Below are 14,927 nucleotides of genomic sequence, written 5' to 3'. Positions count from 1 at the left end.
ATTTCCTGAATGGAAAATATTTCTTTATTACAATCATTTTAAACTTGTTAGTGTAAAGATATTTTACTTGTATTGAACAGTACAATACCATGTTAAAATTGAGCATGTGGCCTTTTCAATGCATAGTTTCAAAGTTCACCTTGAGTTCAAACCCTGATTGAACAAAAACAGGTGGCTAACATTTCCAGACAAAGTCATTGACATGTCACAATCTGAAGGCTCTCATTGGAATTCTACCCACCAATCTATCAAAGTCAAAATGTCCTTTTTAGGGACACTTTATGGTATGGTCATATTCCTAGAGTAGGGGTTCTTGATTTATCTCTTTGTTCCACTAACATGACCACAGGGGCGAAACACCCACACCGTTGCATCCCTTTGTCTGTCTATCCTAAAGTTGTTGAGCAATGACCATTCAGCTATGCCCCAAAACAGTTCAGAATCATACCATTCAATCACAAATCATTAAGTTTAATGTACCAAATGCATTCATTCACCTATACATATTCAAAATGTGTGAAAAAGATGGCTTCCAGTAAAACATTTTCTCAGTTAGTGTTACATTGTCCGATACCTCAACCATAAATACTGGTTTCATAATGATTCAGAAAAGACAAACATTTTAGTACTTGTTCTTAAAATGCTTTGAATATTCAGACATTTTTAAAATTAAAAGGATTTAAAGAATTAGCCCTTTAGGGAGAAGAACGTTGAAAGCAGACAGGACTCGTGTGAACGCATCACCAACATGACTACAAGGACTTCAACTGGAGTTGAGGTTACGGAGGGTGTTGGATACACTGGAGGGGGATTCACAGTCAGATGGAAGCCCTTGTAGAAGAAATGTCACTGTTTTCAGCGTTAACCCAGACCCTTGCCCCTTAACCTGCAGTCCTTGACAATTAGCTTACCATACCTCATTAGGAATGTCTCATTCTACTTTACAAACTTCATTTTAGAAGTTATGAGGTTGAAAGGTTGATTTATTTTGTATTTCCTAGCCCTGATTGGGTTAATTTCATGTCAGATTGGGTATAAATAAACATGACTAATGAATGACTTCAAGAGCAACAATATCAATTTGGGCAATGATCAAACATGTTCATTGGGTTGAGTTATCATATTGTTTTTAAGAAGAGGCTGTGAAGACAGATGAGTCTGATACTGTAGCCTCTAAATTTACAGCATGGAATATGTATCAATTGTCAAAACAATTGAACCAAATTCAAGGGGGAAATAATACAAAGCAACTTTATCTGATCACTGAGAAACATTATTTGATCTTTGCCAAAAAATGTATTGTAGCTTTTACCCATAGTGTATGATTTGAATGAGCTGGAAATAATGGCAAATGGTGCGCTTTGGATGTTAAAACCTGTCTGATGACATTAATCAAATCTGAGTGTCATTACCTCAGGTAGTGATTACTTCCTATATGGAGACAAAGAAAAACCAACCAACTTATTTCCATGCCAGCTACACTGCACTCGTCCAGTGAGATACAGACCAGCGTGTTACCCTTCACGATGGCTCTAAATCGGGTGGTTATGTCATTCCTGTCATTCCTCTAGCGTTATTACAGACAACCTTTAGTCAGAGGTGGTCACTGTGTCAAGGCTGCTGAGGTTTGGGTGGAGGGGACCTCATCTGCTTTCAAGAGTGGGGCGGCGTCCTCCGCCTCCTTCCTCCGGGCAAAACGTCAGTCGTGTTTGGGGGCAGCGTGCGCCGTGATGCTGAACACGTGAATGCGCAGGTGAGAGGCGATCTGGATGCACACGCCTGTGCAGTAGCGCGTCAAGTCAATCAACGACAGGACCTGGGGACGAAATATAAGGACTGGCATGAGAAATGTACTTGATGCACATAGGGCCTAGAGTTGTTTCCAGTCAGTTTATGTGGTTAGGGGAAACTCCTGGTCCTATCTATGTGGAAGACAACAAATGGGTTAGTGGGTTGAAAATGACACCAGACCTGTACTAAAACATTGTTTTGATGACAGAACTACAGAATCATAAAGACAAATCTGGGGTGAGAACTCACCATTGCGATCCAGAGGACTATGTGCTCGTCGATGAAGCCGTTGAAGTACTGGTTGAGGAAGAGGAGGCCAGGCCCGATGAAAGCCGTGTCTGGGAGATAAAGCTCACTCTTAGTCATGTGGGCCACCTGACACAAGGACAGAGGAACACATAAGGAACATACAGATATTGGTGGAGGAGCAGCAAAGCTAATGAATGAGCTAAGGTAAATACTGGTATGGCTTTCACTGTTACATATGGAGGTCCCATTTATGAGAGAGGAAAAGTATTCATTGCTTGCTTGATAAGACACTCCAGACAGACAAATATATCTTTATGAATCTCTTCAGGCAGTAGACTAGAGATATTAATAGATTGAGAGATGACAGCAATGTAAGAAAGTGAAGACTTATATTAAATGGAGCGCTCACAACTAGCTTGTTGGCGATCTTGGCGACGACCATGCCGAAAGTTAGGATGTAGAGACAGGGGTGCAGTTGAAAAAGCTTGTTGGATGACTTCTTGAAGATGATGAAGGCCAGTGTGAGGATAAGGCCTATGTGCATACCTGGTGCCAGCACACTGGTGTCCTAAGGGACACACAGCAAAATAGTAAATAACTTTGAATTGTTAACCTAGAATAGAAGCCACATTTTTTTTGATTGTCCTAAAATGTACAGTGCCTTCAAATGAAATCAAACTTTATTTATACAGCACATTTCAGACATGGAATGCAACGCAATGTAAATTACAGTAAAAAAAAATGAAAATAAAGCTGAAATATTTACTACACAACAAACAAACAAACTGAACAACTAAAAAGCACCCTAAGAAAAAGCAAAGCTAAAAATGTTTTTTCAGACCTCTTAAATATATCCACAGTTTCAGCCCCCCTCAGGCAGGCTATTCCAGAGGCTGGGGGCATAATAACTAAAGGCTGCCTCTCCATGCCTCTTGGTCCTAGGCTTTGGGATAGTTAAAATTAGGGCCGATTTCAAGTTTTCATAACAATCGGTAATATATGGACGCCGATTACATTGCATTCCACGAGGAAACTGCGTGGCAGGCTGATCACCTGTTACGCGAGTGCAGCAAGGAGCCAAGGTAAGTTGCTAGCTAGCATTAAACAATCAATCTTCACATAATCACTAGTTAACTACACATGGTTGATGATATTACTAGCTTAACTAGCTTGTCCTGCGTTGCATATAATCAATGCGGTGCCTGTTAATTTATCATCGAATCACAGCCTACTTCGCCAAACGGGTAATGATTTAACAAAAGCACAATCGTTGCACAAATGTACCTAACCATAAACATCAATGCCTTTCTTAAAATCAATACACAGAAGTATATATTTTTTTTAAACCTGCATATTTAGTTAAAAGAAATTCATGTTAGCAGGCAATATTAACTAGGGAAATTGTCACTTCTCTTGCGTTCATTGCACGCAGAGTCAGGGTATATGCAACAGTTTGGGCCGCATGGCTCGTTGCGAACTAATTTGCCAGAATTGTACATAATTATGTCATAACATTGAAGGTTGTGCAATGTAACAGGAATATTTACACTTAGGGTTGCCACCCGTTCGATGAAATATGGAACGGTTCCGTATTTCACTGAAAGAATAAACCATATTTTGATTTGACCATATTAATGACCAAAGGCTTGTATTTCTGTGTTTATTATATTATAATTAAGTCTATGATTTGATATTTGATAGCGCGGTCTGACTGAGCGGTGGTAGGCAGCAGCAGGCTCGTAAGCATTCATTCAAACTTTACTGCGTTTGCCAGCAGCTCTTAGCAATGCTTGATCACAGTGCTGTTTATGACTTCAAGCCTACCAACTCCTGAGATTAAGCTGGCAATACTAAAGTGCCTATTAGAACATCCAATAGTCAAAGGTATATGAAATACAAATGGTATAGAGAAAAATAGTCGATGCGTCATAATTCCTTTAATAACTGCAATCTAGTATTTCCTTACTGGGAATATTGAAGAACTAGGAATATTGAACCACCAGCTTTCATATGTTCTAAGCAAGGAATTTAAACGTTAGCTTTTTTTACATGGCACATATTGCACTTTTACTTTCTTCTCCAACACTGTGTTTTTGCATTATTTAAACCAAATTGAGCATGTTTCATTATTTGAGACTAAAAAGATTTTATTAAGTTAAAATAAAAAGTGTTCATTCAGTATTGTTGTAATTGCCATTATTACAAACAAATAATAAATACACACACAAAAAATTATGTAAATATTTATTTTATTAAATAAAAATTGTCCGAGTTAATCGGTTTTTACTTCTTTGGTGCTCCAATAATCGGTATCGGCGTTGAAAAATCATAATCGGTTGATCTCTACACTGGAGGTGCTTACCGAGAAGACCGTGAATGTTCCTGAGTGGCCGAGTTACAGTTTTGACTTATATCTACATGAAAATCTATAACAAGACCTGAAAATGGTTGTCTAGCAGTGATAAACAACCAATTTGGTAGAGCTTGAAGAATTAAAGAAATAATAAAATGGGCAAATGTTGCCAATCCAGGTGTGGAAAGCTCTTAAGAGACTCACAGCTGTAACCACTGCCAAAAGTGCTTCTACAAAGTATTGACTCAGGGGCGTGAATACTTATGTAAATGAGATATTTCTGCATGTTCAATACATTAGAAAAAATGTGAAAACATTCTTGGAATTCATTGTAACAAAATGTGGTATAAGTCAAGGGGGTATGAATAGTTTCTGAAGACACTGTATATGCAACTTCTTACAACCACGTCAGCTTTTTAGGCTTAAGTGTAATAAAAAACACTAATCAACCCAGAAATTTCACTAAACACGTAATTACATAATAATACTTACAGCCACAGTGGAGCCGTTCTTGCCGACGCCCCCGTTGAGGATAACGTGGAAGTAGTTATAGCAGGAGAACACGGCTCCCCCAATGATGCCCAAGATGGGGAAGGCATACAGCTTCACCCCAAGGACGGGCAACTACAAGAGGGTAAAACAACCAAGAGTTTCAGTTAACAGAACTAATAACCTTCTGCCACAACAGCTAGCGTTGTTTACACCAATAAGCTGTGGGTGGGCGGGGCATGCTGCTGAGGCCACGATGGGAGGAGAAGCCAATAATATTGCGTGGTGACATCAGCTGTTTTCTAGCCAGATCATGTCTACGCCACGGTGGATTAGCTACCCATAATTACCTTCTCACTTCTGTGGCGTTTAGTCGTTAAGCCTCCACAGGCTGCACAGAGTGAAAGTGAAACAAAAGGACTATTTAATAACTAGTAGATTGTTGTTGTGGGGTTGGTTGGTTGGTTATACAGTACATGTTAAGGATTGGTTGTGTTGTCTTATGGTGCCAAATGTTGGTGTAAAACGTCCAAGTCTCCAAATCCTACAGCTTAGTTGACAGAAAAGGAAAGCGAGAGAGTGTATGAGTGGGTATGGGAGTGTGTGTTAGGTTTATGTGCATGGATGGATAAATGTATTGAAGCCATACCCTGTAGTCCCAAAGGGCCACTCCACCAAAAGCCGACATCACATACATGACAACGATGGCAATCTGGACCTCTGTCACATCAACCCTGGGTGGAGAGAATTTATACAACTCATAGATCAGAACCAGACTGTATATTTTATGAAGCATGATGGACTAGACTTAAGTACTACGTCAAAAACAAACAGTCGTTATCTGCCCAGCAACAACTAAACAAATAATATAATTGGGCATCGTTCCTACTTACAGGCCAAAGCGCAGCGTTCCGGAAACATAGGTTTGCCAGTGTGCACAGAAGAACATGAACATCCCCACAAAGCCACAGAAGAACATCCAATCAGGGTAGCTTCCTACCCCACAGGATATACATGTTCCCACAGAAACAAACACTGCAGACAGAGAGACAGAGATGAGAACTAATGAGTAACAATGTGTCATACTTCTGAGGCATAGAACAATGTATGTTGTCAGTCAATATGACACAATGGTTGCTTTGACTCTAAAACACTAAATGCAGTCTAGGCCAGACTCTAGACAAAAGTACAGGGAAGCCCCACTGCTTGAAATACACACTTGGTCAGGTACTGTAAAGCACCACAAATTAACAGGCAAAAAACATTTTTTGGGCCCGCACCTGTGGAGACAGCATCACAGCCGTGGTCAAAGAGCTCCCCCAGCGCAGAGCTGCTGTTTGTCCTCCGGGCCTGCTTCCCATCGATGGCATCCAGCGACTGATAGATGAACAGGCCCAACGCACTCAGGATGAAGGCCCATGCTGGAGCCTGGAAAGAGGAAGGGAGAGCGAAAAAGTGAGGGAGAGAAATTTGATTAAACAAGGGAATGGAATGACCTGGTTTCTATTTCAACTAGGACAAACTTTTCCTCCACCATCCACCGTTGAAGGGAAAGGTCTCGGGTTTTTGTCTTCTGTGTAAACAAACATACTTGTTTACATGAGATGCAGGGTGTATTACCAAATCAGTGAAGATTGAAGAAAGCCATGACACACATTGGGGAAAGTTGTTTATCTTATTTTGAGTCACTTCTTGCAAAACAGAGAGTTGCTTGTGTTTGACAAGTTGAGATGTTTTACTATTTACCTCAACACAGGTTTGTTTTCTCTAACGGACATCTTATAATACATTGTCTAACATTTTCTAAAATGTATGCTTACTACAGCTGTTTTGTAGAAAATGATTTGAAAGGCAAAACAGTATAATGCAGGCCTGGGCAATTATTTTCCACTGAGGGCCTCATTAGAATATATTTTTTGCCATCGCCGGCCAGAAGCATATTACAGGATGGTACATCATGTGAATGACTATGTTGACAGTAGATGTATCTACTGTAAATCACGTCCAGATATGCTACTTATTTTACTTTAACATGCACAGAAATAAACCACATCCATGTTCTCCTTTTGGTAGGTATTTTCATTATTAAACAGGCAATGAACTACACAGAGGGAAAAGTACACTGTGCATTCAGCACCACGGACAGAACTCTTGTTAACGGGTATGCACAAAAAACACCAGAGCTCAAAATGACATGTAAACTACTCAATCAGTGTGAGGAGTGAAGTCTGATGGGCATTGACTAGAGTAGTGAAGTCAGGTATAGTTTGACGTCGCTATGAGCAGGATTGCTAAGAGTCAGTAAGAGATGATCTGTGCCTTGACTTGTTATATTTCATCACTGAAAATGTCTGTTCACATACATTGGGTCAACCTAACAGTACAAACATCTTCTGAGCATGACTCCTAATGTTTGAAAGTGTTGTTCATCGAAAGATGCATAGAACCTCGTCAGTGACATTGGAGAACTATTCAAAACAATCACTGCATCAGACTGAAGATCGATAAGCTCAAGTTGCAGGTCAGTGGGAGCGTTATCCACATTGAAGGTGAAAGGAGAGAAAAACAACAGCATGTCATTTTCCAACACTTTGAAATCCTCAAAACGACGAGAAAAACTCACCGTTCAAAGCACGCAGCAGCGACGTATACTTTTCCCACTGGTCATCTGATAGGGAACAGACCAGTAGTGTCAGAAGGTGGGTGAGATTGTTGGCTTCTACTTGGCGGGTCAGGAGGAGTAATTTTCCCTTGAAGGCTTTGACAAGACTGTACATCTGATGTGCAAAAAGGCCCTTCCCTTGTAGTTCGGAATTCAGATCATTCATGAGGGCCATGATGTCCACGGTGAAGGCAAAATCAGCCAACCATTCTTTATCTTGCAGTTGAGGGAAATCCACATTTTCCTTTCATTTGCAAAAACTCAGCAATCGCCGACTTCAGGTCCCACACCCTTTTAAGCACCTTCCCCAAACTCAGCCATCTTACATTTGTGTGGTAGGGGAGATCTGCATGACCTGACTGTATTCCAACAGTGAGACAAAATGCCTGTGGTTTAAAGATTTTGCGCTTATGAAGTTTACCACTTTAGTGACTGTATCCACAACATGGCTCATTTTCAGAACACATTTACAGAGCACCTCCTGATGAATAATGCAATGCAGGAAAATAATTTTCTGATCTGGGTTCAGCTCAGCTACTTGATCTTGTATCCTTTTCAAAAGGCCAATGTGTTTTCCTGTCAAGTTTGGGCACACTGGATAACTTTTCAAACTCAGTCCCAGCTTTGCCACACACTTATTAACCTCCAATAAATATTTCCCTGTGGTTGTGCTCTTCATTGACTGTAATTTCAAAGTCTGGAGTTATGCCTGATAACGATATTAACAACTGCGCAGTGTCACGTGCATTACTGCTCTCATCCAGGGCCAAGGAGAAATAGGTGAAATCCTTTACCTTGTTTTTCAACTGCTGTTCCATATTCTCTGCAATGTCCTCAACACGCTATGTCTAGGGTTGCAAAGGGTCGGAAACTTTCTGGTAAATTTCCGGACTTTTCCATGGAAGTTAAGCCCTGTAATTTAGGGGATTTTGCTTAAATTAATCAACAAAAAAAAGTTAGCTTAAAAACAGTGAACCTTTTTTGTGGGATACAAAAGGCAATTCAAGGTATTGTGGCATATTTTGGTTAAACTATCCCCAATTCAATGGAATTGCAAATCTCCGCATGCACAGTGCACTCTTCCATCACATGTACAGCTGATTCAAGATCTTGCACACTAATGAGATGCTATTGAGCCCACACCACTACACTGTCTGAGCCAAGGACTACATGCTTTCTGGTAAGTTTTGATTACAATACTGGGTGGGGTAAATATATTTTACATGACATACATGATTTTTTGTTAACTAGTAAATAGTAACCAAAGCAATGTGTGTTTAAATCATTTCTAACTGGTTAACAATTTCTGCTAGTTAGTTTTTGCTACCATGTGGGTTTTAGCTTGCTTGAGCCTGCTAACTAAGGTGTTCATTCACCTGTTTCCATACATGTTTCATTTTAAAACATCTTACAAAGGAGTTGTTTAATCTAATAGCTTAACTATTTATCTGTACATGGAATTGTATTTGGTTTTTTTTCTCATTTTTTTCCCCTATTTACAGGAAAATACCACGGGCACTATCTAATGTGTGGAGACATTTCACTGCAGCTAATGTAGAAGGAAAAGCTGTGTACATTTGCAAATACTGTGCCAAATCATATGTGAAGAATGCAACAAAGATGCAGAATCATCTGGCCAAGTGCATAAAGTTCCCTCAGCGCTCACAACAAGCAACCTCTGACAAAAGTCCCTCTACTGCTATTCGAGGTGAAAATGATGAATCAGACACCTTATCGATATCAACAGCTCATGGTCCTCCTGGAATCAGAAGTATTTATGACTCAATGGAGGAACGTAGTCAGAGAAATGCTGATGAATGTCTTGCTCGAGCTGTGTATGCAACTGGTTCACCTCTGATGCTCACAGGCAATGTGTGTTGGAAGAGATTTCTGAATGTTCTTTGTCCAGCATACACCCCTCCAACCAGACATGCTTTATCTACTCATTTGCTGGATGCAGAGTTCAACAGAGTTCAAGTGAAGGTCAAGCAAATCAGAGAAAGCAGACTATTGCAATCAGTGGTTGAATGTTAACTTTCTGAAATTCTACAAAATGTTACCATGGGGCAAAGAGAAAAAAACTGCTGTTTTAAAGCACATTTCCTGCAATTCTACACACTGGTGTATTTGGGGAGTTTCTCCCATTCTTCTCTGAAGATCCTCTCAAGTTGGACGGGGAGCGTTGCTGCACAGCTATTTTCAGGTCGCTCCAGAGATGTTAGATCGGGTAAAAGTTCGGGCTCTGGCTGGGCCACTCAAGGACATTGAGACTTGTCCCGAAGCCACTCCTGCGTTGCCTTGGCTGTGTGCTTAGGGTCGTTGTCCTGTTGGAAGGTGAACCTTCACCCTAGTCTGCGGTCCGGAGCGCTCTGGAGCAGGTTTTCATCAAGGATTTCTCTCTATTTTGCTTCGCTCATCTTTGCCTCGATCCTGACTAGTCTCCCAGTCCATGCCGCTTATTGGTGCCTTTTGACAAACTCCAAGCGGGCTGTCATGTGTCTTTTACTGAGGAAGTGGCTTTCGTCTGGCCACTCTACCATAAAGGCCTGATTGGTGGAGTGCTGCAGAGATGGTTGTCCTTCTGGAAGGTTCTCCCATCTCCACAGAGGAACTCTGGAGCTCTAGGAAGAGTCTTGGTGGTTCCAAACTTCTTCCATTTAAGAATGATGGAGGCCACTGCTTTCTAGGGGACCTTCAATGCTGCAGAAATGTTTTGGTACCCTTCCCCAGATCTGTGTCTCGACACAATCCTGTCGTGGAGCTCTACGGACAATTCCTTCGACCTCATGGCTCGGTTTTTGCTCTGACATGCACTTACATAGACAGGTGTGTGCCTTTCCAAATCATGTCCAATCAATTGAATTCACCACCGGTGTCCAATCAAGTTGGATCAAGTTGAAGAATCAAGTCCAATCAAGTTGTAGACATCTCAAGGATGATCAATGGAAACAGGGCACACTGGAGCTCAATTTCGAGTCTAACAGCAAAGGGTCTGAATACTTATGTAAATAAGACAATTTCTGTTTTAAGTTTTTTAGAAATGTGCAAGCATTTCTAAAAACCTGTTTTTGCTTTGTCATTATGGGGTATTGTGTGTAGATTGATGAGGAAAAATGTATTTAATACATTTTAGAAAATGTGGAAAAGTCAAGGGGTCTGAATACTTTCCGAATGCACTGTATAGCCATAGAAGCACAGTGACATAGGCTTCAATGCAGTCATATTCATGGCTTATTGGGGGTGTGGCTTTCAGTTAGTTATTTTTGACCACCCATCCCATGAGAGAATGTCATTCCATTTAATCTAAATGCCATTCCAGTGCACTGCTTGCTATGAATTATATCTGATGGTGTTTGCATGTTTAGGTAAAAAGTCAAATAATGTCCCATTTGGAACACTGACATGTAGAGAGCATAATTAATTTTTTTGTTCCCCAATCTGATTTGATGGGCCTGGCTTTCCAGTAGGTGGGCTCGGACCCACCGGTGACAATGTACTGTACTAACTCTTCTCTCGTCACAACTGTGTTCTCTCTGCACTGTACTTGCCCAACACAACACTACTGTATTGGCCTAACTGTGTTTGTCCACCACAACTGTTTTGACAGTAGTTTTTTTCTCTCTTTCTAGATATCCTGCTGTTTTCCACTCCCATCCTCTACCAACAACAACAACAAACTGCTCTTCAGTAACACCTGCCCTAAAATGCCCTTTCTGTTTACAGGTAGTCATCTTAGTTACATGGCTCCCAGGCAAGTTCAGTATTGAGTATAGGCATACAGGGTCACCCTTGACATATTTTCAGTTGGTCAGTGACAGTAGTGTATGCTGCAGCTTATGTCAAGGCCAGGTAGCCCTTTTATCGAGTTATTCAAAGCTGTACTGTATATACAGATTGCAGATGGAGAAAGGTTACATGTGAGTCCATGGCTGCATTGACAACAGCTTGTGCTGCATATAAAAATGCCCTTGTTGAATTGTCTGCTGCACAAACCTGCCTGGAGCTTGATGGAATCTGGACTTTGTGTCAGTGGTGAGATTCCAATCTGTACTGTGGGATGGGTGGACAAAGGTGTAGAACTAATAAACATACTGTAACACATCTCTGAATACCTGATAGGCACGTGCCTGAATGCAAACTATACAAAGGAAGGAAAAGAAGCCAAACGGGTAGGTGGTGTGTGTTCTCTCCTCTCCCTCTCCCTCTCCCTCTCCCTCTCCCTCTCCCTCTCCCTCTCCCTCTCCCTCTCTCTCTCTCTCTCTCTCTCTCTCTCTCTCTCTCTCTCTCTCTCTCTCTCTCTCTCTCTCTCTCTCTCTCTCTCTCTCTCTCTCTCTCTCTCTCTCTCTCTCTCTCTCTCTCTCTCTCTCTCTCTCTCTCTCTCTCCCTCTCTCCCTCTCTCCCTCTCTCCCTCTCTCCCTCCCTCCCTCTCTCCCTCTCTCCCTCCCTCCCTCCCTCCTAAGCGGATGACATGTCATAGTATGAACACGTGGCATGGTTAAAACCTAGGTATTCGACCTGTTAATGATTTCCTGACTATGGTTGAAGTTGTATACCTATTGTTATCTACAGTTGAAGTCAGAAGCTAACATACATTTAAACTTCGTTTTTCACAATTCCCAACATATAATCCTAGTAAAAATGACCTGTCTTAGGTCAGTTAGGATCACCACTTTATTTTAAGAATGTGAAATGTCAGAATAATAGTAGAGAGAAGGATTTATTTCAGCTTTTATTTCATCACATTCCCAGTGGGTCAGACGTTTACATACTCAATTTGTATTTGGTAGCATTGCCTTTAAATTGTTTAACTTGGGTCAAATGTTTCAGGTAGCCTTCCACAATAAGTTGGGTGAATTTTGGCCCATTCCTCCTGACAGAGCTGGTGTAACTCAGTCAGGTTTGTAGACCTCCTTGCTCGCTCAAGCTTTTTCAGTTCTGCCCACAAATTTTCTATAGGATTTAGGTCAGGGCTTTGTGATGACCACTCCAATATCTTGACTTTGTTGTCCTTAAGCCATTTTGCCACAACTTTGGAAGTATGCTTGGGGTCATTGTCCATTTGGAAGACCCATTTGCGACCAAGCTTTAACTTCCTGACTGATGTCTTGAGATGTTGCTTCCATATATCCACATAATTTTCCTCCCTCATGATGCCATCTATTTTGTGAAGTGCACCAGTCCCTCCTGCAGCAAAGCACCCCCACAACATGATGCTGCCACCCCCGTGCTTCACGGTTGGGATGGTGTTCTTCGGCTTGCAAGCCTCACCCTTTTTCCTCCAAACATAAATGGTCATTATGGCCAAACAGTTCCATTTTTGTTTAATCAGACCAGAGGAAATTTCTCCAATAAGTACAATCTTTGTCCCCATGTGCAGTTGCAAACCGTAGTCTGGCTTTTTTTAATGGCAATTTTGGAGCAGTGGCTTCGTCCTTGCTGAGCGGCCTTTCAGGTTATGTTGATATAGGACTCGTTTTACTGTGGATGTAGATACTTTTGTATTGTGCTGCTAGAGGTGAAATTCTTGGACCGGCGCAAGACGGACGAAAGCGAAAGCATTTGCCAAGAATGTTTTCATTAATCCAGCATCTTCACAAGGTCCTTTGCTGTTGTTCTGGGATAGATTTGCACTTTTCGCACCAAAGTACGTTCATCTCTAGGATAAAGAACGCGTCTCCTTCCTGAGCGGTCCCATGGTGTTTATACTTGCGCACTATTGTTTGTACAGATAAACATGCTACCTTCAGGCGTTTGGAAATTGCTCCCATGGATGAACCAGACTTGTGGAGGTCCACCTTTTTTTCTGAGGTCTTGGCTGATTTCTTTTGATTTTCCCATGAAGTCAAGCAAAGAGACAATGAGTTTGACTGTAGGCCTTGAAATCCATCCACAGGTACACCTCCAATTAACTCAAATGATGTCAATTAGCCTATCAGAAGCCATGACATCATTTTCGGGTATTTTCCAAGCCACATTCAACTTATTGTATGTAAACGTCTGACCAACTGGAATTGTGATACAGTTAATTATAAGTGAAATAATCTGTCTAAACAATTATTGGAAAAATTACACAAAGTAGATGTCCTAACCGACTTGCCAAAACTATAGTTGTTAACAAGAGATTTGTGGAGTGGTTGAAAAACGAGTTTTAATGACTCCAACCTAAGTGTATGTAAACTTCCGACTTCAACTGTATTTGCTTAATTTACATGATCCAATCAAACTTGAGATAACTAAAGTAATATTAACTTTACCTTTCCTTGAATAAACATTCAGCCACACTTAAATTACTATTCACTTGATTTACGAGTGGCTGAGCAAACATGGTGGCAACTTTGACACTAACTCTTAAATTTGGCATTTTAATCAAGCAAAGGCATTAAGACAACAATAGGCTATTAGACACACTTTTGAGGGACAAAACATTAGTGGACTGTGCACATTTTCCACCCAATATGCTGATGCTTTGAGCAGTTTTAATTATTATTTTACCTTTATTTAACCAGGTAGGCCAGTTGACAACAAGTTCTCGGTTGTAAAGTAACAATAGCGCTGTAAATGTATTCGAGTTGCAACAATGTTACACATGATCTCAGAGAGTTACAATGCTGTCATGGGGTGTTGCTACATGGCTACTCTAAAGTTTCTCCCCCCCACCCCAAGGTCGCAAGCACTTACCTCCTCTGTTGCCGTTGGACAGTAAAACACCAACACTACAGTTGTGACTATATTTATTACCAGTCCAATTATAGTCAGAGTATTAGGCGCTACCCAAGTTGGAATTTGTTGGACCAGCCAATTCCAATATATCTGACAAGGAGGTTCGAAAAGGGATCGACCCGAAGCGCTATATTTGTGCTCCTCTAGCCGCTTGAGTTGTGAGGCTGACAGCGGCTCCGGCCACAAGAAATGTGGCATTGTTTACAGCTTCGGCGCTACGAAAAGTAGCCAATCACCCAGCGATACTCTTGAGGTTCTTGTGGGTTTCAGGCACTGATATCTTCTCGCGACCAACCAGAAAATACTTGCTCATTTGGCAGTTACGTGTGAACAGTCATTTTTCTAGAGCGGAACCATGAAAGTCGATATTTTTTCCGTTAGTGATTGAGAATTGCGTTTCAGCAGGAAGCAAGTCTCGAATTGAGGCCGGGAATTTCAAATGAAATGTAGTCCATTGACCGCTAGGAGCAGTGAACTACAACTGCAGTAGGTTAATGCAGCTTCATAGCTCCATTGAACGTAACATTGTAACATTTTATTCTGTAGTTGCAACATTTCTGAGTGCGCTCTGAAGTGAATATAGCGTGTTCTTTAATAAGCATCTTAATACAGTATTTATTTTCCTATTATGTACTGTATAAACCTTTTTTTGAAAGTATTTAC

The 14,927-nt window shown here is 41.0% G+C and overlaps 1 protein-coding gene across 1 annotated transcript; it reads right to left on the bottom strand.

Moving 5' to 3' along the window:
* Nucleotides 1–8: 8 nt before the first annotated feature.
* On the bottom strand, nt 9–14,697 carry LOC115198934 (cholinephosphotransferase 1-like). Its single transcript, XM_029761366.1, has 8 exons — nt 14,223–14,697; nt 6,163–6,310; nt 5,776–5,917; nt 5,532–5,616; nt 4,886–5,017; nt 2,450–2,608; nt 2,041–2,166; nt 9–1,816 (listed from the first exon to the last, which is right to left on the bottom strand). Exons 1-8 carry the CDS (start codon nt 14,460–14,462, stop codon nt 1,700–1,702), a joined length of 1,149 nt encoding a protein of 382 aa, XP_029617226.1. The 5' UTR covers nt 14,463–14,697; the 3' UTR covers nt 9–1,699.
* Nucleotides 14,698–14,927: the final 230 nt, after the last annotated feature.

The sequence above is a fragment of the Salmo trutta genome, chromosome 8 (assembly GCF_901001165.1).
Source record: "Salmo trutta chromosome 8, fSalTru1.1, whole genome shotgun sequence".
Taxonomy (NCBI): Eukaryota; Metazoa; Chordata; class Actinopteri; order Salmoniformes; family Salmonidae; genus Salmo; species Salmo trutta.
The sequence above is the reverse complement of the archived record's forward strand: the minus strand, read 5'-3'. Positions and strand labels throughout refer to the sequence as shown.

Coding starts and splice junctions, on each gene's coding strand:
- LOC115198934 (XM_029761366.1), bottom strand. CDS start 14,462: ATGCCACATTTCTTGTGGCCGGAGCCGCTGTCAGCCTCACAACTCAAG. Junction 6,311..14,222: donor GTCCAACGGCAACAGAGGAG/GTAAGTGCTTGC, acceptor TCCTCTTTCCAG/GCTCCAGCATGGGCCTTCAT. Junction 1,817..2,040: donor TAGTCCTCTGGATCGCAATG/GTGAGTTCTCAC, acceptor TTTCGTCCCCAG/GTCCTGTCGTTGATTGACTT.